We start from the raw sequence: 25,757 nt of genomic DNA on the forward strand, positions 1-25,757 counted from the left end.
AGGACAAAGGGAGTATACAGAATGTTAAGACTACACATGGGTTAAATAGCCTATTGATGATAATAAAGTCAGTTATTATCTTGTATTTCTGGTTACCTCATCATGGCTCTTATTTTCTATGTGGATGTTGTGTTGTCATTATTGTGCTATATCCCTCAGTGACTGTCAGTTTGTCAATGTAATGTCCCATATTCAGACGAACAGATGACATTGAAAGGTCAATGCTGCAAAGTGCAAACCAATTTCTGCATTATGGCTATACACATTATTTAATTAACATCTTGATTCTTAGTCTTGGTTATTATTATGGTTGTCAAACAACCATGCACAACTAATATTTCCAGTGTATGGAGACAGTTATCCTAGAAACCAAATCAGAATTAATGATAGGGTATAATCAGAGAGAGACCCTGCATCATGTTAGACAAGTTGCCAGGTCTGTCTTGAGACAATAAAAGAAACAGATCGATAGCCTAGCCCTATAAGACGATGAACTGTTGGACGTACAGAAATAACAGATCGCGGGGCCTGTAAATCACACGACTAGATAATATTGATAGCTCATTAGAACACATAATTTAAAACCTTGAGGTTCGTGCTCGCGCATCCAATATGTATATAGGCTTAATAGCCCATTTGATCTTATTATAGTGTCACAAATATAGAGCTTTTTTTATGGTTGACAGTCGAAATGGCCAGACATAACCTGACCCTGACAGACTGCGATTCCTGCTCCCTAAGCTATTTTGTAGCCAGACGCATTTACCAAGTAGGCTAGCTGGCCTAAGCGACACAAAACAAACACGACAATCTGATAAAATTATATAATTTAGGTGGACATCTCTTTGGGTCTGATGAGTCGGTGACCCGTTTTGTTTTTACGAAGGTGTCTGTCTGAAGCGCGAGGCTTGGGCTGGGCTGACGCTCTTTACTCCACCTCGCGGCGGCCACAACCCTGCATTGCGATGCTGTTCTGCCGCTCCGTCTCCTCATCCACTCAGTGACGCTGTCATCATGGAGGAAGAACAGTTACCTGCTACGAAGTGAAGACGAAAACCACACAAACGCGAGGCCACCACCGGCGGCAATCTATTGCGTCTTTTTAAGGCTCCTCTCATTTCTTCTTTCCTGTGAGTGCAATTTATTGATATATTGGTAAATATGTGCATGTTCCATTTTGGGACGCACGATTGATTTCATTGTGTTATTCGAGAGCTCGGATTATGCATGGTGTGATTTGGGTGCCAATTATTAGCTTCGAGAAACAGGCTGCACCAAACCACACAATTGTGTGATGTATTTACCTTATAATGAGATTACGAATGTTCATTTCATCATATTGCAGGTAGCCTTACCCGAAGAACTGGTAGGCTAGGCTATATCGTTACTTGCTCACAGCAATGTAGCATATAGCCTATAATCCGACAGCACAGCAGCACCAAGGAAACTGCCGACCACATAAAACGCGCCATTCACCAGACATTAACACGTTATAGGGCTATCTTTGTTTCTGTGTGCTTGTATCAATAATGTAAAATTATGTTTTTCCCTTCCCACCTGTTTCTTTTTTATGCAGGAATACATCGGCCATTGCCCGTGTTTCATTTCTAAAGAAACGATAAGGAACTCGACAAAACCATAAAAATGAAGCATTTTTTGAGGTAGGCAAATACATGCTCTTTCTGTAAGGGATACTTTGCTATAGGCCTGGCCTAATAAATATGTTTTTTAATGAATGGTCAGAACTTCTTGTAATGAGACCTTGACTATACTGTCAACTCACATAGGCGAAGCCTAGAATGTTGAATGCTTTCTTTTCACTCATGTGGAGTGACATTTTGTTTATATAGCCTTAAATGGTAAACGAAGTCCTCCCAGTGGCCTTAAATGCATGTTGTTTTTCCATGGTCAAATGCGAATGAATAAGAAGCTAGTTATCAAGAAGCTTGACAACCCGAATTTAATTTACACCATATTGTTTAGATAGGCCCGATTTTTTGTGACAAACTGTGCCCTTGTGTGTGAGGTGCTGAAAGAACAGCTCCGCCAATCGGTCAGGTGTAGGAGAATAGAGAACAGAGGGTTTTTGCAGGCAACCAGGCCTTTATTCTCGCGCCTTTGCGCTTTTACGATCTTTTCAGTGACGACGCTCGGTTAGGGTAGTTATTGTGCGTAGTGTAGGCCTACCAATGACTTAATTACCATGTGAGTGTTTGCAAGCACAAGTGCTCTCCGCTTATTCCCGTGTCCCATGGCAGTGCTTGGTGCTGCTCCATCGGCTAATGGAGTTGGCTAATGTTTGAATGCGCTCACCCTGCGTGTGCTTGGCCTACTTAGCATGCCAGTCTCGTTCTCAGGCAGTGGGGAGAGAAAATGGTCCCCGGGATGTGTAGTCTGTGATCAATACACTCAGTGGACATGTGTTAGTCTACATGGCTACTGTGTATCCTTTCATACTATCATCTGCTTCATATTAGTAGGCAGGGCAAACCCCTGTTGGTGATTTCTGGTATATCATCAACCTAAATCAATCACAGCACGTTTTTGGACCCATTCTGCAGTTTTTACCTGATTAAGTACAATACAATTGGAGATTAATTATATTGCTTAAACTTAAGTTGAAAATGATGCTGTTGCTGCTTCCTGTTGACAAGACATTTTCATGAATAGGGTGAATTCAGAAAGAGTGGGACATCATATAAACCGGGACAGCTTAATCCTGACTTGTCTATTTCTTGGTCTGACAAGAGAAAATCAAAACTATTGTTACTAAGTCCTTGCAGAGAAACCACACCCTGCAAAGCACACAGTACAGATTAGTGATGTATCTTTTTTTCTGTGTTGATTTTAAGGTTATACAACTGTCATAAATAATGCACTGTGCCAAATTGTAATGTAAATGTGCATACTATTTACTGGTGCATCAAAATACATAAAACAAGTTGCCAATATTATGTTTACATTTTGTAATTCTGTCATTTTTTTAGTTGCCTGCTTTACTAACCATAGCTAGCTAAAGTAGGACAGCATGGAGTAGCTAAAGTAGGACAGCATGGAGTAGCTAAAGTAGGACAGCATGGAGTAGCTAAAGTAGGACAGCATGGAGTAGCTAAAGTAGAATAGCATGGAGTAGCTAAAGTAGGACAGCATGGAGTAGCTAAAGTAGGACAGCATGGAGTAGCTAAAGTAGGACATCATGGAGTAGATAAAGTAGGACATCATGGAGTAGCTAAAGTAGGACATCATGGAGTAGCTAAAGTAGGACATCATGGAGTAGATAAAGTAGGACAGCATGGAGTAGATAAATTGGGACAGACTTATGGGGGAAAGAGATTCAGTTTACCTTAAATATAGACTGCAAAGTAGGCCTACCTGGCCGAATGATATGATGATTTGTAGCAATCGGGTGCACATTTGTTTAGCATACTCTGCCATCACAGTACAGAAACCTGACAAAAACACTGCTAGCCTAACACAAATGTACTGTGACTAATGTTGCTCTTCAACACCTGACACCAATATACGTTGCCTTCGGAAAGTTTTCAGACCCCTTGACTTTTCCACATTTTGTTAGGTTACAGGCTTATTCTAAAATTGATTAAATCGTTTTTTCCCCTTCATCATTCTAAACACAATACCCCGTAATGACAAAGCAAAAACAGATTTAGACAGTTTTGCTAATTTCTTAAAAATGTAAAACTGAAATAGCGAAGGGTTTGAATACCTATGTAAATGCATTTATGTATTTTTTATTTATTTTTATTGCACCCCATAATGACAAAAAAGATTTGTAGATTGCTAAGGATTTTCTTAATTTAATCAATTTTAGAGTTAGGCTGTAACATAACAAAATGTGGAGAGAGTCAAGGGGTTTGAATACTTTCCGAAGGCACAGTAGTGGTTTAGGGGGTACCCTGACTGGGACGCAAACCCTGGTCCCTGTAACTGTAATATGAGCCATGATGAGGGTTGCAGGTAGCCTAGCAGTTAAGAGCATTGGGCCATTAACCAAAAGGTTGCTGATTCAAATCCCTGAGCTGTCTAGGTGAAAAATCTGTTGATGTGCCCTTGAGTAAAAGTGTCTGCTAAGTGGGTAAAATATAAGATGAAATTATACTATTCCAACCAAGTGTGTTAACCCTTTTGGTACGATGCATAGGATGTTTAAATTTCACGCCAGTGACCTTGTTTCACTTCCTTGTCCTGCTGTTTGCTACATTGGTGTCAGAAGTGGGATGACGGCAGTGAGGCCATCAGAACACATGGCTCAGACGTGCTACGGGGCTGAGTAGTCGAAGCACAGGGACGTGCCTTTAAATACGGAGGGGACAATGTAGCAAACCTCGCTATATGAACCACATTACAAATCTCTGCAAGTGGGTTAACCCTATTAACACCATGTCTAGAGTGTTTGTCTTTCCCACATTGCCTTGCCTCATTGTTCGCTACAATACCAAAAGGCTAAAATCTCTTGGTGAGGTCGTTAGGTGATGTACAAAGGTTGTTTAGTATTATTACAAAGTATACAACATTTATTTGATTTAGTGATAGCGATCCTTTTTTTTTTTGTTGCTGTTATACAGTTAATTCAATTTGTATGGCCTTAGGGACAATACAATTACCCTACCTAGACTAGCCTACAACACCACAATGCAATTAATATTAGCATTATTGTTTTCAAATGAGTACCATTCTACACTAGGCTGTAAACTGCAGTGAAAATGTCATTTGAATAACGGCATAAAAGCCCTGTTATTTGAATGTTTCTTTCCATTAATTCCATTTGGTTCAGTTGTGGGTCTACTTTCTACATATTATACATTCTAGAAAGGCACAGTACAGGACTGTCAGAAATGTTTTTTTCTGATACTGATGCTCTGTCCGTTGCCAATCATCATTCTCCCAAGTCCTCCTATATATTGTAGCCACAAAGGCCTATGCTCCCAGCAGACCCTGGTATTCAAAAAAGCTTAACGCACGTTCTGCCTCCTTTCCGATCCAAGAGGCTATTCCTTGACCTAGTTAGGATCTAGGATCTAGGTCAAGGAATAGCCTCTTGGATCGGAAAGGAGGCAGAACGTGCGTTAAGCTTTTTTGAATACCAGGGTCTGCTGGGAGCATAGGCCTTTGCTTCAATTATAGCCTAAATATTTGTCATTTAACTTTTAAATTGTATTACCTTATTTTTGTAGCATAAACACAACCATTCACATTTTTAAAAATCTTATTAGGCTACTTCAAAATTCTCCTGTCAGCTACCTGCGCACGTTCATCCACTCCACTGTAATACAAGTCCTGCATCCAAACTGTGCACCTGCCAATCGATGATTGCAAACAGACCGTTTCAAAACAACAAAAAGTTTAATGGCATTCTGAGATTCCACGCTTTAGATACTTAGCAGGGAGGGATGTATTTTCTATTTGTCGAGATTGACAAACTCTTATTTGATTGGTGTTGAAAACGCAAACCATGATGAAACGCTCAAAGTCAGTAATCGGAATATGCAGTTATGCATTTCTTATCAAACTTTAATTGTCACATGCGCCGAATACAACAAGTGTAGACCTTACCATAAAATGCTTACTTACAAGCCCTTAACCAACAGTGCAGTTCAAGAAGAGTTAAGAAAATATTTACTAATTAAACTAAAGTAAAAATTATAAAAAGGTAACACAATAAAATACCAATAACGAGGTTATATACAGGGGGTACCGGTACTGAGTCAGTGTGCAGGGGTACAGGTTAGTTGAGGTAATTTGTACATGTAGGTAGGTGTAGAGTGACTATACATAGATGATAAACAGCGAGTAGCAGCAGTGTAAAAACAAATGGGGGGGGGGGGTCAATGTAAATAGTCCAGTTGCCATTTGATTAATTGTTCAGCAGTCTTATGGCTTGGGGGTAGAAGCTGTTAAGGAGCTTTTTGGTCCTAGACTTGACGCTCCGGTACCGCTTGCCATGCGGTAGCAGAGAAAACAGTCTATGACTTGGGTGACTGGAGTCTCTGACAATTTTATAGACCTTCCTCTGACACGCCTATGATATAAGTCCAGAGGGCCGTACGCACTGCCCCCCTGTAGCGCATTACGGTCAGATGCCAAGCAGTTGCCATACCAGACGGTGATGCAACCGGTCAGAATGCTCTCGATGGTGCAGCTGTAGAACATTTTGAGGATCTGGGGACCCATGCCAAATATTTTCAGTCCCCTGAGGGGAATAGGTTTTGTCGTGCCCTCTTCGCGACTGTTTTGGTGTATTTGGACCATGATAGTTCGTTGGTGATGTGGACACAAAGGAACTTGAAACTCTCGACCCGCTCCACTACAGCCCCGTCGATGTTAATGGGGGCCTGTTCGGCCCTCCTTTTCCTATCGTCCACGATCAGCTCCTTTGTCTTGCATACATTGAGGGAGAGGTTGTTGTCCTGGCACCTCACTGTCAGTTCTCTGATCTCCTCCCTATAGGCTATTTCATCATTGTCTGTGATCAGGCCTACCACTGTTGTGTCGTCAGCAAACTTAATGATGGTGTTGGAGTCGTGTTTGGCCACGAAGTTGTGGGGGAAGAGGGAGTACAGGAGGGGACTAAGTACACACCCCTGAGGGGCCCCAGTGTTGAGGATCAGCGTGGCAGACGTGTTGTTGCCTACCCTTACCACCTGGGGGCGGCCCGTCAGGATGTCCAGGATCCAGTTTCAGAGGGAGGTGTTTAGTCCCAGGGTCCTTAGCTTAGTAATGAGCTTCGTGGGCACTTTGTGGGTACATTCTTACATAGGTGTTCCTTTTGTCCAGGTGGGAAAGAACAGTGTGGAGTGCGATTGAGATTGCATCATCTCTGGATCTGTTGGGGCGGTATGCGAATTTGAGTGGGTCTATGGTGTCTGGGAGGATGCTGTTGATGTGAGCCATGACCAGCCTTTCAAACCACTTCATGGCTACCAACATGAGTGCTACAGGGCGGTACTTATTTAGGCAGGTTAACTTAGTTTCCTTGGGCACAGGGACTATGGTGGTCTGCTTGAAACATGTAGGTATTACAGACTTGGTCAGGGAGAGGTTGAAAATGTCAGTGAAGACAGTTGCCGGTTGGTCCGTGCATGCTTTGAGTACATTTCCTGGTAATCCGTCTGGCCTCGCAGCTTTGTGAATTTTGACCTGTTTAAAGGTCTTGCTCACATCGGCTACCGAGAGCGTTAAAACACAGTCATCCAGAACAGCTGGTGCTCAAATCAAATCAAATCAAATCAAATTTTATTTGTCACATACACATGGTTAGCAGATGTTAATGCGAGTGTAGCGAAATGCTTGTGCTTCTAGTTCCGACAATGCAGTGATAACCAACAAGTAATCTAACTAACAATTCCAAAACTACTGTCTTATACACAGTGTAAGGGGATAAGGAATATGTACATAAGGATATATGAATGAGTGATGGTACAGAGCAGCATACAGTAGATGGTATCGAGTACAGTATATACATATGAGATGAGTATGTAGACAAAGTAAACAAAGTGGCATAGTTAAAGTGGCTAGTGACATAAGAATGCAGTCGATGATCTAGAGTACAGTATATACATATGCATATGAGATGAATAATGTAGGGTAAGTAACATTATATAAGGTAGCATTGTTTAAAGTGGCTAGTGATATATTTACATCATTTCCCATTATTAAAGTGGCTGGAGTTGGGTCAGTGTCAATGACAGTGTGTTGGCAGCAGCCACTCAATGTTAGTGGTGGCTGTTTAACAGTCTGATGGCCTTGAGATAGAAGCTGTTTTTCAGTCTCTCGGTCCCAGCTTTGATGCACCTGTACTGACCTCGCCTTCTGGATGATAGCGGGGTGAACAGGCAGTGGTTCGGGGTGGTTGATGTCCTTGATGATCTTTATGGCCTTCCTGTAACATCGGGTGGTGTAGGTGTCCTGGAGGGCAGGTAGTTTGCCCCCGGTGATGCGTTGTGCAGACCTCACTACCCTCTGGAGAGCCTTACGGTTGAGGGCGGAGCAGTTGCCGTACCAGGCGGTGATACAGCCCGCCAGGATGCTCTCGATTGTGCATCTGTAGAAGTTTGTGAGTGCTTTTGGTGACAAGCCGAATTTCTTCAGCCTCCTGAGGTTGAAGAGGCGCTGCTGCACCTTCTTCACGACGCTGTCAGTGTGAGTGGACCAATTCAGTTTGTCTGTGATGTGTATGCCGAGGAACTTAAAACTTGCTACCCTCTCCACTACTGATCCATCGATGTGGATAGGGGGTGTTCCCTCTGCTGTTTCCTGAAGTCCACAATCATCTCCTTAGTTTTGTTGACGTTGAGTGTGAGGTTATTTTCCTGACACCACACTCCGAGGGCCCTCACCTCCTCCCTGTAGGCCGTCTCGTCGTTGTTGGTAATCAAGCCTACCACTGTTGTGTCGTCCGCAAACTTGATGATTGAGTTGGAGGCGTGCATGGCCACGCAGTCGTGGGTGAACAGGGAGTACAGGAGAGGGCTCAGAACGCACCCTTGTGGGGCCCCGTGTTGAGGATCAGCGGGGAGGAGATGTTGTTGCCTACCCTCACCACCTGGGGGCGGCCCGTCAGGAAGTCCAGAACCCAGTTGCACAGGGCGGGGTCGAGACCCAGGGTCTCGAGCTTGATGACGAGCTTGGAGGGTACTATGGTGTTGAATGCCGAGCTGTAGTCGATGAACAGCATTCTCACATAGGTATTCCTCTTGTCCAGGTGGGTTAGGGCAGTGTGCAGTGTGGTTGAGATTGCATCGTCTGTGGACCTATTTGGGCGGTAAGCAAATTGGAGTGGGTCTAGGGTGTCAGGTAGGGTGGAGGTGATATGGTCCTTGACTAGTCTCTCAAAGCACTTCATGATGACGGAAGTGAGTGCTACGGGGCGGTAGTCGTTTAGCTCTCGTGCATGCTTCAGTGTTGCTTGCCTCGAAGCGAGCATAAAAGACATTTAGCTTGTTTGGTAGGCTCTGGGCAGCTCGCGTCTGGGTTTCCCTTTGAATTTTTTTTCTCCTCTGGTTGCACATGTGACATGCTGGTAAAAATGTGGTAAAACTGATTTAAGTTTGCCTGCATTAAAGTCCCCGGCCAATAGAAGCGCCACTTGTTTGCTTATGGCCTTATAGAGTTGGTTGAGTGCGGTCTTAGTGCCAGCATCGGTCTGTGGTGGTAAATAGACGGCTACGAATAATATAGATGAGAACTTTCTTGGTAGATAGTGTGGTCTACAGCTTATCATAAGGTACTCAACCTATTGGTTGTGTGTGGTGCATTCTCACAGAAAGAAACCTGTTGGTGGAAAATCGTTGCATACATTTTAAAATGATAAATGTTGAAAATCGGATTTCCCCCTACCTGATCATTGTCTGCAGCCAGCTCTGACCGTGGTGTAATGAGACAGGCAAGGAGAGTGAGCTCATCTGTGGTGGTCGGTAACCTTCTGGCCCAAACTGATCCTATTTCAAATGAATTACAGTGTGGCATAGGATATCAACAGTGAGAACGTTTAGCAGCTATTTAAATTTGACTGTCAAATCTGTGTATTGGTGTGTAGCCAACGACTTTTATAGAGAGACCACCTCAGATTTTTGGTGTCATTCCATTAACCCATTTCATTAAGATATTGATATGTTTTAAGCAGTCAATCTTGTCATTGTGATGACTATAAACGTTTATACTAACATTACCAATCTAAGGTAAAAAGGTTGTGTAATTCCACTCAATTTTATGGGGTAGAAATGCAAGCTTGTGTAAGGTAATAGCAAACTGTCCACATTAGGGTAATTAGGGAAATATCCAATAATTTCATATGGAAAAATAATTAAACATATCAATTTAAGACGATAGTATATGTTGCCCACTCACATTGCAACAATATCCATTTCTCACTAATTTAACCAGTTAGACAGTTATAAAATGCTCTCAAACACAATTTAACCAGGTAGACAGTTATAAAATGCTCTCAAACACAATTTAACCAGGCGCTCTAGACTAGAGCCTCCATGGTGTCAGTGCAGAAGCCTGAATGTTTGACGTCCCTAATATTAGGTTATTATCACATTTTGAACACATTTCAAAGCACTAGTGGTGTTCACCTGTGTTGGCACTTGCTGAACATTGAACAGAACAAGGCTATGTCAATAACTACATTTTGACAAAAATGCAGATAGAGCCTTATAGCTTCCAAGCTCTCCGACTTGGCAGGTACTCAGTTGAGTACGGGCCATGAACCACAGTTCTCACTCCAAATCATCACCTCCAAACAGGTTCCCCTAGATAGATTAGATACACTTACTATATCTGAGAACAGTTACTTCAAGTGATTTTGTAGTCATTACTTAAACCAACAGAGCACATGTGTCAATCTCATTCCACGTAGGGCCGAGTATCTGTGAGTTTTTCCGCTCCTCCCTTGTACTTGATTGCTGAATTAAGGTAACTAATTAGTAAGGAACTCCCCTCACCTGGTTGTCTAGGTTTTAATTCAAAGGAAAAAACAAAAATCAGCAGGCAGTGCCCTCCATGGAATGAGTTTGACACCCCTGCCCTATAGGGTCACAGTGACTATCTCAGGGGTGTCAAACTCATTCCATGGAGGGCGTAGTGTCTGCGGGTTTTTGTTTTTTCCTTTCAATGAATACTTGGGAGGAGTGAAAACCCGCAGACACTTGGCCCTCCGTGGAATGAGTTTGACACGTGCTGTAGGGGTCCAGATTTGAGTTGTATCAGTTTGAACATTTTGAGTAATGGCTCCACTAAGCCACGCCTCCAAAATCATTTCCCAGTATACTTTGCCTTTTTGAGTGAAATGTACAGTTACCACCCATGACTCTATTTCAATCCTGTGGCCTTCACCAAGTGAGTTCCTAGGTGAAGATTGTCATTATAATTAAACTCTTTATGACAATCACAGGAGGTTGGTGGCACCTTAATTAGGGAGAATGGGCTCGTGGTAATGACTGAAGCATAATCAGTGGAATGGTATCAAATACGCATGGTATCCAAGTCATTAATTCGCATGGTTCTGGCCATTTATTATGAGCCATCCTCCCCTCAGCAGCCTTCTGTGCTGACAATACAATACATATCTCATTAGGCCTTATTTTGAGGAAGCTTTACCCTAATACAATGGTCTGAAACTGATGGTTTACAGGCCACGTCAGGCCTGCAAGTAGTGTTGCAAATTTCCAGTAATTTCCCCAAATTCACAGACTAAAAAACTATCCTGGTTGGAAGATTTCTAGAAAACCTGGGAAATTTACAAGGATTTGCAACCCTACCTGTAAATCACATTAGGCCAGTTTGCAAAGTGATGTGTAATTCCTATTGGAATCCAGTCAGAGTTAGGCTATCCAACAGTTGGAATTGTTATTCACCCACAACCTACATAAGGACTGACAGGGCTTTGATACTACATGAGCCATTTTAAATGGGACAAACATTTCAGTAACGGTGCAAAAAAATCTAACTAAATGTTTGGATTAGTTTAGGAAAATGTATGTTATTTATCTTCGTGTAGCATAAGATTAATCAATCACTCACTCATTGTACATGCAAAAACACATATTACAAACATTTCCCAGAAATGGACCTGCAGTAGAGCATGCTGGGTAGAAAGTTAATGGGTTGAAACATAATTTGTTTTTGTTGATGTCAGTTTTCAGTCAGTTCCACATACACATTTGAAGTAAAAATTACTTTTCATTGACATTGAGTTCAACTTACTATAAGTATTTGAGTTAAAAATGCTTTGGGGTTTACAGTGCAGGAAGAGTAGATGCTGCTTCTGCAAGAGCTAAAGGGGATCCAAATAAACAAATACAGTTGAAGTCAGGAGTTTATATACACTTAGGTTGGAGTCATTAAAACTTGTTTTTTAAACACCACCAATTTCTTGTTAACAAACTATAGTTTTGGCAAGTCGGTTAGGATATCTACTTTGTGCACGACACAAGTAATTTTTACAACAATTGTTTACAGACAGATTATTTAACTTATAATTCACTGTATCACAATTCCAGTTGGTCAGAAGTTTACATACACTAAGTTGACTGTGCCTTTAAACATCTTGGAAAATTCCATAAAATGATGCCATGGCTTTAGAAGCTTCTGATAGGCTAATTGACATCATTTGAGTCAACTGGAGGTGTACCTGTGGATGTGTTTCAAGGCCTACCTTCAAACTCAGTGCCTCTTTGCTTGACATCATGTGAAAATCAAAATAAATCAGCCAAGACCTCAGAAAATAATGGTAGACCTCCACAAGTCTGGTTCATCCTTGGGAGAAAATGTACATCTGTACAAACAATACCCCAAGCAGACTTCCAAAGTTGTGGCAAAATGGCTTAAGGACAACAAAGTCAAGATATTGGAGTGGCCATCATAATGCTCTGACCTCAATCCCATAGAAAATGTGTGGGCAGAACTGAAAACGCGTGTGCGAGCAAGGAAAATTCACCCAACTTATTGTGGGAATCTTGTGGAAGGCCACCTGAAACGTTTGACCCAAGTTAAACAATTTAAAGGCATTGCTACCAAATACTAATTGAGTGTATGTAATCTTCTGACCCACTGGGAATGTGATGAAAGAAATAAAAGCTGAAATTAATAATTCTCTTTACCATTTTTCTGACATTTCACATTCTTAAAATAAAGTGGTGATCCTAACTGACCTAAAACAGGGAATATTTACTCGGATTAAATGTCAGAAATTGTGAAAAACTGAGTTTAAATGTAGTTGGCTAAGGTGTATGTAAACTTCCGACTTCAACTGTAGATGTTCCCTACAACAGAAATTCACATTCTCACACTCCACCCCCCCTCACACACACACGGTGCTAGTACAGCCTACATTAGGAGGCTGCTGTGTGCCCGACCCACGTCATGCTTCTCCCTCTGCCCCAGTTGGGCATCTGGAACTACACTCTCTTATCAGGATGGGGGCGGTGGCTCCCCTCAGACCTAAATATGGAGCCTGAAGGAGAGAGAGGGAGAGGGAGAGGGGGAGGAGAGAGAAGAGAAGAGAGAATAATGTAATTTTAAACAAACAGCAAATAGTTATTCACATGTTAAAGAGGGAGAGGGAGATAGTTTATGTCTGTTTCCTGCCAGGGCAGCTTTTGGACTGATCAGTCATCAATTTGATGGGTACATTGAACAACAACACAAATGAAGAGCTGAGGCAGGCTTTGGGATTCAAGTATAAAAAAATTGTGCGGCTGAGCAGGTATTCTCTTCCCTGAGCATAAACGCTTAACAATGGTGCCCATTATAAGCATACACTGTACAAGGTACAGAACATTATGGCACATCACTGTACTTCTGTCCTAGATTACATCAGTGTGTCTTAGTCTAACTGAGGATGAGTGACTTTGACTGTGACCTGAAGACTTGAATTAGTTCCCCAAGCTAATTCCTAGACTTTAGCTCAGTCTGCTAACACAGTCTTGATGGGGTACGCAGAAGACCTGGGTCGGTAACAAAAGGAATGTAGAGAAGTTGTCTCATTCAGTGTCCAATACCCCTGACGTTGTCCTTTTGATAGGAGAGAATATACTCTCTCTCTCACCTCCTGTAGGGTGGTGACACAGTTCTTTGTGTTCCTGTACTGTAAATGTCTGTGGCGAGGCCTGAAGTTTGTGGTCAGGAAGGTCACGGGGAGGTGCGAACTGCAACGGATCTGCCACAGCAACAAGCCAGGGGCCCGAAGGACCCTTAAGATCGGTAGGCCTATTTATTGTCTTTGAATAATTGTTTAATTCGTCAACATGTAATTTAATCTGTTCTTCAATTCTGATTCTGTGTGAGAGATATGTAAGCTATGAGAATGATAAAAAGTGGTGGGTGGGAACTGGGAGTTTGAAATACTGTAGGTTTGTTAGCATTTCTTTTTAACTTGTTTTTCCCATTCAGAGTCTTCCCTCAGGTACTCAAAGCATGAGGTGAGTTGTGTACATTTGATGGGTAATATGGTATTTCATAACTTATACACATTTATACACAACTATGATGATGCTTTGTGCTTTCCTCCTCCTCTTCCTGCCCGCTATTCCTCCTCCTCTTCCTGCCCCCTATTCCTCATCCTCCTCCTGCCCCCTATTCCTCCTCCTCTTCCTGCCCGCTATTCCTCCTCCTCTTCCTGCCCCCTATTCCTCCTCTTTCTCCTCATCCTCCTCCTCTTCCTGCCCGCTATTCCTCCTCCTCTTCCTGCCCCCTATTCCTCCTCTTTCTCCTCATCCTCCTCCTCTTCCTGCCCGCTATTCATCCTCCTCTTCCTGCCCCCTATTCCTCATCCTCCTCCTGCCCCCTATTCCTCCTCCTCCTGCCCCCTATTCCTTCTTCTCTTCATACCCCCTATTCCTCCACCTCCTGCACCCTATTCGTCCTCCTTCTCTCCATGCCCCCTTTTCCTCCTCCTCCTGCCTCCTATTCTTCCTCCTCCTGCCTCCTATTCTTCCTCCTACTCCTCATCTTTATCTTCCCTCTCCAGGTGTGCCAGTCTGCCCTCAGTGCTCACCCAGACCGAGTGGAGAAGACCATCGATGACATCATGACCCTGAAGAAGGTCAACCCTGACACTAACCCACAGTAAGATCATGTTCAGCACTGAATCTGTTGATCACTGTGCATCGTTTGCATAGGCAGATTTAATCACTATAATGAAGTACTGGGAGCCACCAAGCGGTCTTTTAAGGTTCATAACGTGCCCGACCTAACTAGAATACAATTGATTTGTACTCTAGTCAGACAACTGACCAGGATTGGAACACCTACAGTGGGCCGGGATTCAGTCCAAGGCACGTATAGCACTGGTTACTATACAGCTGACAATCCCTTTTTAAAGGTATTTTCCACAAAGTTCTTCAGAGATTGCATTTTTGGTAAAGTCGGCTCAAACGCAAATTACCTTTAAGAGACGGTTATAGTGCCCTGCGCTACAATGCACCTTGGATTGAATCCTGGCTCTACAGTACTTACAAAAGGAGCCTCCAAAAAGAGCATGCTCTCACAGACCTCAAGGCTCATCCAGGCTAAGCCATAAGAGAAGCACTGGGTTGAGTTCATTAAGTGTACAGCTTATTATAGCTTATAGCTTATTTTTTGAGCATTTTGTATAGGAAAAGACTAGACCAGCCTCTCTCCACTCCCCCTTTCATTCTCTTCCGTTTGGTGTCTATTGAGTACGTCACCTCCAGGCTAACCTCTAGGCTGATCCTTGCATGGCTGTGTCTCTCCCCAGGCTAGGCATCTCCCTCCAGGCCAGTCTGTTCCAGATCGTCGGCTACCGTAGCCTGGTGGCGGAGGTGGAGAAGCTACGCAGGGAGCCGTACGACTGTGAGAACCCCGACCATGAGGAGATGCTGATGAAGGTAAGATGTAATGTTATTATAATGCATTATGAAGTGCTACAATAAATACCACTATTTAATGTATGTGTTGATATACTGACTTGTGCTGCTGACATCTGTGCTTACTGGAATTGATATAAAGTAGCTAGACAGGTAGAATTTCTGTGCTTTCTATAGTTTGGGAGCTAGAGTGGGGCAGTTACTTTGTGTGGGTTAGATACAGTATATAAATTGATCCCCTGCTAGGAATGTAAGGTGACTGAATTGCTGATATAAATTGTTATTTTCTATGTTTGAAAGGGCTAGGTTTTGAATATCAGGGCCCATATTCATAAACCGTCTCAGAGTAGGATTGCTGATCCAGGATCAGTTTGGCCTTTAAATCATAATGAATAACAATATATTGACAGGGGGGGGACCTGTTCCTAGCACTGCTACTCTGAGACACTTTATGAATATGGGATCTGGCTTTATTTACTGATAGCAGTAAGTAGTCTCTCCCTGATTAATGTCTGTGTTTGTTCTGTTGTAGCTGTGGAAGACACTGCGTCCTGATTCACCACTCACTGGGCGGATCTCCAAGCAGTGGTGTGAGATCGGTTTCCAAGGCAATGACCCCAAGACTGACTTCAGGGGCATGGGTCTACTGGGCCTACACAATCTTCTGTGAGTGTCTCTGTGTGTATGACAGTGTCGTGTGACAGTGTCGTGTGTGTGTGTGTGTGTGTAATATGAGTCACTGTACTGTACAAATGTTTTCCTCTGCAGACCAGGACCAGACAGTAGTACAGTACTGATTATACATCCAATAACAATGTCAAGGGACATAGAGACAATCCTGGACAATCCTAATTTATGTTTCCCCTGTGTTTTAACTTCCTCTACCATAGATATTTTGCTGAGCATGACAAGGCCACCGCTCTCCAGGTGCTTCATGACTCCTTGCAGCCGAAACACAGGTGGTTCCCTCCCCTTTACCCCTCCTTCACCCGCCCCCTGACCTATAGCGTAGAGATTGGCTCTTGATTTATCTCAACCCTTTACAACATGCTATGAAGAATGACCTGTCTAGGGTCGAACCAATGACTGCTAGATATTTTGGATGATTTGTACCTATCATGCTTATTTGTCAGCTCACCATCTAATCCCGCGTTCCAGGCTGACTACATTGGAGACGCCTTTCAGATCCACAACACCTGCATAGGTGTTGAACATATTATCTAGCCACATCATATGATATAGCAATCAGATGCCCGACTGTGCTGTCGATGAAGTGGCACTTAACCATTGGTTGATGCAATGCAACGTCTGCAATGTAGTTGGCCTGGAACTCGACCTGTATGATTAATTTAAGCGCTGGAGTCACACTAACTCTCAACATAACAGAGTCCCACTATTGAAACCCCATTGGAGGAAATCTTATAAAAAGGGGAATCCCTATCAGTAGTCTTGAATTCTATTTCCGTTCAGACCTCTCTGATGTTTTGAGTTTCTCGTGGGTCATGTTCATTAAGCACCTAACAACAAAAAAAGGACTGAACAAGGAGGAACTACCTGAACTTGCCCAATAAGAAACACACATTTTTGCTTTCCGTTGTGTACAATTTAAGACTATTTTCCAGTGTGCCCTAATGAACCCAACACTAGGTTTTCCACACTGGTTAGGCTACATTGTGTCAGTCTATAGCTGCAATTTATAGTACGGACTTGAATGACTGCAGTTGTGACTAGCGTTTTAATTTCTGTCATTTGGCACATTTGCTTTGGTCTACATCTCACTGGGCACACTCACTTTCTTTCTTTCTCCACCTCCATTCTCTCCATCCCTGTCTCTCACGTGTGTAGGAGCATTCCCAAAGAGGCAAGGTACTACTTCATCATTTCACTTTCATACTGACCAATTGATTTGCAACGTTTTAGAATGATCTCTATATGTACTTGTTATGGTTACGCATTCCATTCATTAATTGCGATGAGTTATAGAATCTAAATAGTCATGGATATTGTCATATGAAACTGCATCATGGCACTTTCTTTGCACTACTCATCTTGTTTCATTAGCTGAGGTCTTTGTACGTTTCTGAGGTACCTCTGAAGTAGACTGGTTGCAGTTCTGTTTGTGCTGTCTGACAATGACCATAGGAGTTGGAAAGACAGCACAAACAGATCTGGGACCAGGCTACTTCAGTAGTCAGAAAACACTGCAATTTCAGAGCTCTAGATGCACACTCACACTCACGCTTGTGTTCTCCACAGCAAAATGAGCAAAGCAGAATGGGAACAGAAGAACTTTGATAAAGCAATTGGGTGAGTTTCAAATCCCTAAAACACGCACGCACAGCGGAGATGGCACAGGAGAGAATATCAAGAAGAATCCTTTGATGTCCATGTGTCCTCATCATACCATAGGCTTGGCAGTGTCTTAAAGGATTATGGGAGATCTGGGCATGGGGTGGAGGGTTACTGTAGCTCTAGGGAGATCTGGGCATGGAGTGGAGGGTTACTGTAGCTCTAAGGAGATCTGGGCATGGGGTGGAGGGTTACTTTAGCTCTAGGGAGATCTGGGCATGGGGTGGAGGGTTACTGTATCTCTAAGGAGATCTGGGCATGGAGTGGAGGGTTACTGTAGCTCTAGGGAGATCTGGGCATGGCGTGGAGGGTTACTGTAGCTCTAGGGAGATCTGGGCATGGCGTGGAGGGTTACTTTAGCTCTAGGGAGATCTGGGCATGGGGTGGAGGGTTACTGTAGCTCTAGGGAGATTTGGGCATGAGGTGGAGGGTTACTGTAGCTCTAAGGAGATCTGGGCATGGGGTGGAGGGTTACTTTAGCTCTAGGGAGATCTGGGCATGGGGTGGAGGGTTACTGTAGCTCTAAGGAGATCTGGGCATGGAGTGGAGGGTTACTGTAGCTCTAGGGAGATCTGGGCATGGCGTGGAGGGTTACTGTAGCTCTAGGGAGATCTGGGCATGGCGTGGAGGGTTACTGTAGCTCTAGGGAGATCTGGGCATGGCGTGGAGGGTTACTGTAGCTCTAGGGAGATCTGGGCATGGCGTGGAGGGTTACTGTTGCTCTAGGGAGATCTGGGCATGGGGTGGAGGGTTACTGTAGCTCTAGGGAGATCTGGGCATGGGGTGGAGGGTTACTTTAGCTCTAAGGAGATCTGGGCATGGGGTGGAGGGTTACTGTAGCTCTAGGGAGATCTGGGCATGGCGTGGAGGGTTACTGTAGCTCTAGGGAGATCTGGGCATGGAGTGGAGGGTTACTGTAGCTCTAGGGAGATTTGGCTCTGGCAGAGGGTGCTGTTTCAGCACTGAAAGTCCGGCGGTGACATCTATATTTAGGCTGTGTGTGTGTGTGTGTGTGTTTTCAGAGGTTGAAATGTGTGTGTGTGGCCTCCCGGGTGGCGCAGTGGTTAAGGGCACTCTACTGCAGCACCAGCTGTGCCATCAGAGTCCCTGGGTTCGCGCCCAGGCTCTGTCGTAACCGGCCGCGACCGGGAGGTCCGTGGGGCGACGCACAATTGGCCTAGCGTCGCCCGGGTTAGGGAGGGCTTGGTCGGTAGGGGTGTCCTTGTCTCATCGCGCACCAGCGACTCCTGTGGCGGGCTGGGCGCAGTGTGCGCTAGACAAGGTGGCCAGGTGCACGGTGTTTCCTCCGGCGCATTGGTGCGGCTGGCTTCCGGGTTGGATGCGCACTGTGTTAAGAAGCAGTGCGGCTTGGTTGGGTTGTGTATCGGAGGACGCATGACTTTCAACCTTCGTCTCTCCCGAGCCCGTACGGGAGTTGTAGCGATGAGACAAGATAGTAGCTACTACAACAATTGGATACCACGAAATTGGGGAGAAAAAGGGGTAAAATTCAAGAAAGAAAAAAAAGAAGTGTGTGTGTTTTCAGAGGTGAAATGTGTGTGTGTTTTCAGAGGGTGAAATGTGTGTGTGTGTGCCAGGATTTGTTTAGATTCAGCTCTTGTACACACCTATTCCTTTAGTTCAATTGTCTCAGTCAAACCTTGGCAAAATCACTTCTCATACTTGTACTGCAATAGGTCAAGTCCACGTTGTGGATTTCAAATCTCAACAGGACCATAAATTATTTTCACCCAATCAAAACCTGTGAGATCATTAAGCTACATTACAAGCATAAGACTGTAAATATATTCCATTCTAGTCCATATCCACTAGTGCCTACTGCCTACTTATTAAGTCATGTAGAAGGAACAACCACAGGGGGCAGCACAGAGGCTTGTGCACAGCTACAAAGATTGCCTTCGTTCCAGCTTCAGATAAAATGAGATATGTTTATAACTGATTGTTCCAGATACTCCTTTGCCATCGTGGGCATCAACATCACGGATCTGGCCTACTCTCTGCTGGTGAGCGGAGCCCTGAAGACCCACCTGTACAACGTAGCCCCGGAGATGCCCAGCCTCAGCCACTTCCAGCAGACCTTCTGTGAGTGGGAACCACTGTGCCCATAATGGCACCCTATTCCATATGTATTGTACTACCAAATGGTACTCTATTCCATATGTATTGTACTACCAAATGGTACTCTATTCCATATGTATTGTACTACCAAATGGTACTCTATTCCATATGTATTGTACTACTAAATGGCAACATATTCCCTATATTATGTAAGACATTTGCCAAGAGTCCAATAGGGTGCCATTTCAGATGCAGTCTTTGTGTTAAATCTGCTAGCACGTGTGACGCTATATTGATACTAATATAACTTGAGAACCGAACGGCACACTTATACACTTTCAGTCATGCTTCACACTAATATCAATCAGCATGCCCTCCAACTTGTCAGACAGAAAATGCTGTTAGAATTCCTACAGTATCTTTCCCTGAAATATTGTTTTATCCCAATATCGTAATATCATAGTAGTATCTTTCCCTGAAGTATGATAACCCAAAACAAATGTTTTTTTCCATTTTGGTACAGTTATTGTAGTACTGTATGAAAACGTTATACTGTTGTCCCACCCTTACCTGCTAACCTACAGGTTTTCCGTTTTCTTCTTGTCCTCCTCTGTGATCCCAGCCGCTTGTCCCAGATCTGTTTGTGCTGTATAGCCAACTATGACCATAGGAATTGGCGAGATAGCACAAACAGTTCTAGGACCAGGCTAATGTGGTTCTATCCGGCTAATGGTCCACCCTCTCCTCTCATAGGTTACCTAATGCAGGAGTTCCATCGGTTCTGGATCGAGGAGGACCCCTGTGACATCATGGAGTTCAACCGTGTGCGTTCCAAGTTCCACCGGCGGGTGCTGCGGCAGCTCAAGAACCCCGACATGGCGCTGTGCCCCCACTTCGCCGCCTCCGATCTCCACCTGGTCAACCTGTAAATACACTCCCCCTGACTTCTAACCCCTGACCCTATACCTCTAACTTCCTCAACCCCCCCTCCGTCCTCCCAGCTACATCACGTCACTGCCAACCGCTCACCCCGCCAGCGCTCACACACATGCTCACACACACCCTCCCCTCCACGCCCTGCCTCTAACCCCCACAGCGACTTCAGAACCACCAGCACCACTAGATGACCATGGCGATTGTAGGGGTGCATGATGAGGCTGCACCACATAGTCATTCACTGACTCATTGTTATTCCTTGCTTTAATGATTTGTGATTGTACAACAGCCATCCATTGCTGGTTATGTATTGCTATTATTATGCATTTTTAAAGAAATAGTTTACCCAAATTACAAAATGAATATGCACTTTGGGTGAACTATTCCTTTAATTGAATCATCATGGAACAAGTGCTTTGTTTTCTCCAGTCCTTTAGTCCCTTGAATACATCTCATTGTGATGAATGTTCGGCTGTGACACCAAAAATATTTGAGTCCATTTAAGGAGACAGTGCTTCCTCTTTACCATTAGACAGGGCAATAACAGTAAGCCTAAGCTGTGCTGTCAGACTGTCAGAAGTCACAAACTGAAAAGGCTTCATAAGCTTCCTATGCTTATGTAGGGAATTGTACAAGAGCTATGTACTTATTCTATATTTGGCTCTGTAGTGTAGTGTACTGTACTGTATAAGGAAGTCAGAGTTACTATCTAGTCCTATGTTGCCTGCCTTATTTAAGTGGGGAAGCAGCAAGGCTTTGTGTTGCAATGTGCAGACAGAACATTCTATCGGTTGAGGAGGGGTATATGAAGGAAATGAAAGTAGGCTACTAAAAGAAGATTGCTTAATGATACATGAGCTGGAAAAAAAGGGCCTATGCACTATATAGGACTGGATTCATTTACAGTCAAAACCAATCAAGAGAGATAGCAGACATTCATTCATCCAATTAAATCACTCGCAGCCATCATCTCAGCAAGGCCGTTTCTTTTCTAAATCATTTGTCCAATATTTATCAATTGTATTTAATTTCACATTTGAGGTCAAATGCATGATAAGAACACTTCACAAGAGCATAATTCTCATTGCCAAAATGTAGACTAATGTGGACAATTCACATGAATCAGAATAGCAGTTTGAAGAAATGGTCATTTATTTTATGAATGTTATTCAGCTATGTCCATGATTGTTTGATTTGTAAATCTTTATTCAACTATGTCCACGATTGTTTTATTTGTAAATATTTTTAGATATATTGAATGTGACACATTAAATGTTCACTGAATTAGTAAATCAAATATTTACATTTTCCCCATGAGACGCACATATGACTTTGGGTGTTTTCATACTTGGTCCCTTTCAGACAATTTTTGTGAACTCAGTGCGGCTTGCTTATTTTTTTCATGCAGTGTGAACACTCCAAAGGAACTCAGACACCTCAAAAGAGCCCCCGAAGTGAACCAATCTCGAGGGGTGGTCTGAGTTCAGGTTCCCTTGAATTTCGTGGTCCTATTCCCTTTTTTAGGGCAATGTGAGCACAAAGGTCCACAGGTTCACTTGTCATTATTCCCGTACGACACACTAGACTACTGCAACACCGTTTCTTCTGCCATAACCCCTCGCATTGGTACCATAAAAGAGAGAAGATGATGTGCTGGGACGTATTCATTCCACTGATTCTGTTGCAAACGTTTCTTAAACGGAAGTAGACGGAATGAAAATGGAGAGGAACCTACCTGAATTTGTCCAATACAAAAGTGTGTTTTAGGTTGACTGTTTGGCTAATGATTACACCCCAGACTCACTGAAAATACCTGTGCTGTTTTTGGATAAAGATTAGTGATTGTCAAGGATGCACAGAAATTCCAAAATATGTGAGTTTTTAGTTCAGATTATTTGTTTGCAATATGTGATCTATAGACTAAGCGAGCTTCATAAACTGTTTATTCAATCGTGCAGTAAGAAACTACAATATGTAACTTTTTGGGCGACCTGACCAAATTCACATAGAAATGTGAGTTAAAAATGAATTCCCGTTGAAAGCAAGTCTACGAAGCTGTAGATGAGTGCTGTTTCTATGCTACCCGTTCTGAAGTTTCGTTTTTGCGTAGTTTTGTACACCAGCGAATTCTGCATAGTGCATCTTTAAATAGTGTGAAAAGACAACATATTTGGTGAAAATCACAACACGGAGTGCAAAATAAATGATTTCTCTGAAAGGGCCAGTAGCCTACATTGGGTGTACAATTTTCAATTACAGCATTATTTAATCTCCAGATATTTGTCTGCTATTTATTCTGTTACCAATAGTAATTACATGTTAATAGTATCTTCTGATTACAATTATATCTCATCTTTTAACTAAATGCAATTTATTAGCTACCAAAATGTAAGTAGGTATATCTAGCTGTCCGATAACACACGCTGATGGAATGTCCTGCACTTTGTAAAAACCCAGAGTGAATTGAGTGAATGTTGGAAAAAGAATGGTTCCTTTCTAAACATAGAAATATGAATACAAAGAGGACTTGAACCACAAAATGGGTGAAGTGAACTGGCAAAAGAGTTGAGTCCTCATTCAAAGGGAAAGGCAGCATGAACACAAAGAAAATTGGCTTATTTAGCTATTTTTCATCTTCACTTTAAAAGAGGACTGAGATGAGTTATTTTAAAAAGGCCCATGTGAAAGAAAACACCCTTAGTTGTTACTGTAGGCTCAAATCTGGTTTGCAACAGTTCTGCCTGTGTTGTTTTACTCACTGTATGGCATAATCAATTAAAAGTAAAAGACAGTTTAATGTAACCAATGATGTTGGAAGGAAGCGGGATCACAAGCGTTATTCCCCATAGAATGAGCTGTGTCGAGTGACTGACTAAAGCTTACACCAATGCCTCCAAACTGAATTGACATTTTGCTGTGTTTTTTTTGTTACAGTGACTAATTTATATTACAGTGACTGGAATATTATTCCAGGTGTGCATGTTTTGTACTTTTCCATTCTACTTCTTTTGAACGAGGTAAAGACCACTCATTTCTAATGGTTAATTAAAGGGACATTTTACACAATACATGAACGTTTGTCAGATGTTTTCAGACCTCAACTACGTTGTGAGATGTAGTGAAATCAGACTACTTTTGAGGTCTGAAAACATCTGCCAAACTTTGATCTGAAAGTGTAATGCCCTTCTGAGATTTGTATGGTTCAGATAGTTCACTGCATGATATTATCAGCTAGGACTTTCAGTGAACACCACAAACATAATTATCATAGGCCTTCTTTAAAAAAAAAAACGTGTCTTGTTGAAATGCCATGCTTGCACAGTTTCTTTATTTGGATTAGTATTTATGAACAGGTTTGTTACCTTTTAAGTGAATGTCAATGCTTGTGATCCGTAGTTTTGCAGCAGTTTGCTTCACTGCATGTCAACGTGTGGTTTGTCTCGTTGCCCCTTTGCTCTTTCTTTCAATTGATGGTCGTCAACAGTGCACTTTTGGAAATAAATACGATTTCATGTCACTCAAATACACTATAGTGCAACACTTTATTTATGTGTGTTATTTGAGTGTATTTGGGCTTAATTCTCAATAAAGATGTAGATGTTGTTAGACACAATCAGCTGTACATACTGCTTGAAGAAATGCTACTAAAGAGATCATCTTAAGCAATATGCATGATCAAACCCATGATGTCGCTGCTCCTCCGGCATCTTGTGCTGCTTCTGTTTAAGCCTAGATCATGAGAAGATACATTCTAGACAAATAGGAACTTATTTGTGCTTAAATTCTTTGTGCGGTGTAACAGTTACTTTTTGAGACCACAATAAAATATCAATGTAATTAAACGATCAATGTATTTGTGTTTCCTCTGTGTCCGTATAGTATCATAATTGTGTTTGTGTGTGAGTGGGGGTATTGTCAGTTAATCATTGACCAGGTCACCTTGTTATATCTATAATGGCCAGGTCAGATAAAGCCTCATCATCACCTCCTGTACTTTCCTTTTTCTTGTCCTTTATAATATGCAATTTGTGAAATGTTTTATGATTGGTTATAAGACTTTTAATATAGGATTTTCCAACTAGCAACAGCTGCTGATTGGTCCAGGAAGTAGCCTAGTGAAGTTTGAAAAAACTAAACTAGTTGAAAGGAATGGGAAAATGCATGCAGTTAATGTTAGCCACTGTCACTGATTCCTTCCAAACCACTCATTGTTGAATTTGTGATTTCCAACTTGTTGTGTAATGTTTATGTCCAATGGCCGATGAGCAACTATATGTTTTATCTATAATTTCTCTTTGTTATTTCTCTTCATATGACAAGGATTAAAAAGGATTTGCCAGTAGATTGTCTACTTGATTCATGATCATGACTGCTACAGTAGCTAAGATTTTGAAAGAATGATGTTGACATGATCAGTCCAATCAAAGCTACTGTACATATAATGTGATTTGACGTTATTTTATCTGTGGCCAATTACCTTGAGCCTTCTTGGATGGGTACTTATAATGTAACTCTATAGCAGCACCCAAGGGGCTAGAATTTTCAAGATCTACCCTTAGATTTGGCGGTGACGTAGTGTCCCTATGAGTGACAGAACACTGAGCCAATCATAGTACAACATATTTTCTGCTGGCTGGCCCCACCAGCAGAGAAAGCACTGGAGCTGCCTTACTCAAGAAACCAAAAAAGAGACCATGTTTGTATGCGACTTTAAAAATATGATATACATATTTTTTACATTGCTTGCAAACTGATATGTGACACGTATTAATGCCAAAATAACAAAAAAACAGGCAACCCCCCCCCTCATCAATCAGATTCTGATTCTTCAAGGCGACCACAACAGGGAAAAGTGAGAAAATGATGGATGATATGATGTTTATGGACATTATTATCTCAATTAAGCTGAAATGACAAATGTAAATTGTATTTCATGATTGAACCCTCAAATGTCAGAAGCCTTTAGTTTCCAGGTGTTTGTGGCTGTCAGATATAATTGAAACATGTATTTGTTCAGTCAGTAAGTATAATAAGAAAGAAAGAGTC

The 25,757-nt window shown here is 42.5% G+C and overlaps 1 protein-coding gene across 1 annotated transcript; it reads left to right on the forward strand.

Annotated features, from left to right (window-relative positions):
• Positions 1-983: 983 nt before the first annotated feature.
• On the forward strand, positions 984-24,556 carry elmod1 (ELMO/CED-12 domain containing 1). Its single transcript, XM_029671463.2, has 12 exons — positions 984-1,130; positions 1,577-1,661; positions 13,577-13,722; positions 13,912-13,940; positions 14,489-14,586; positions 15,239-15,368; positions 15,880-16,013; positions 16,238-16,306; positions 17,193-17,213; positions 17,604-17,654; positions 19,666-19,799; positions 20,529-24,556. The coding sequence occupies exons 2-12, from the start codon at positions 1,645-1,647 to the stop codon at positions 20,702-20,704; spliced, it is 1,005 nt and encodes a 334-aa protein (XP_029527323.1). The 5' UTR covers positions 984-1,130; positions 1,577-1,644; the 3' UTR covers positions 20,705-24,556.
• The last annotated feature ends 1,201 nt before the right edge of the window (positions 24,557-25,757 follow it).

The sequence above is a fragment of the Oncorhynchus nerka genome, linkage group LG10, assembly GCF_034236695.1.
Source record: "Oncorhynchus nerka isolate Pitt River linkage group LG10, Oner_Uvic_2.0, whole genome shotgun sequence".
NCBI lineage: Eukaryota > Metazoa > Chordata > Actinopteri > Salmoniformes > Salmonidae > Oncorhynchus > Oncorhynchus nerka.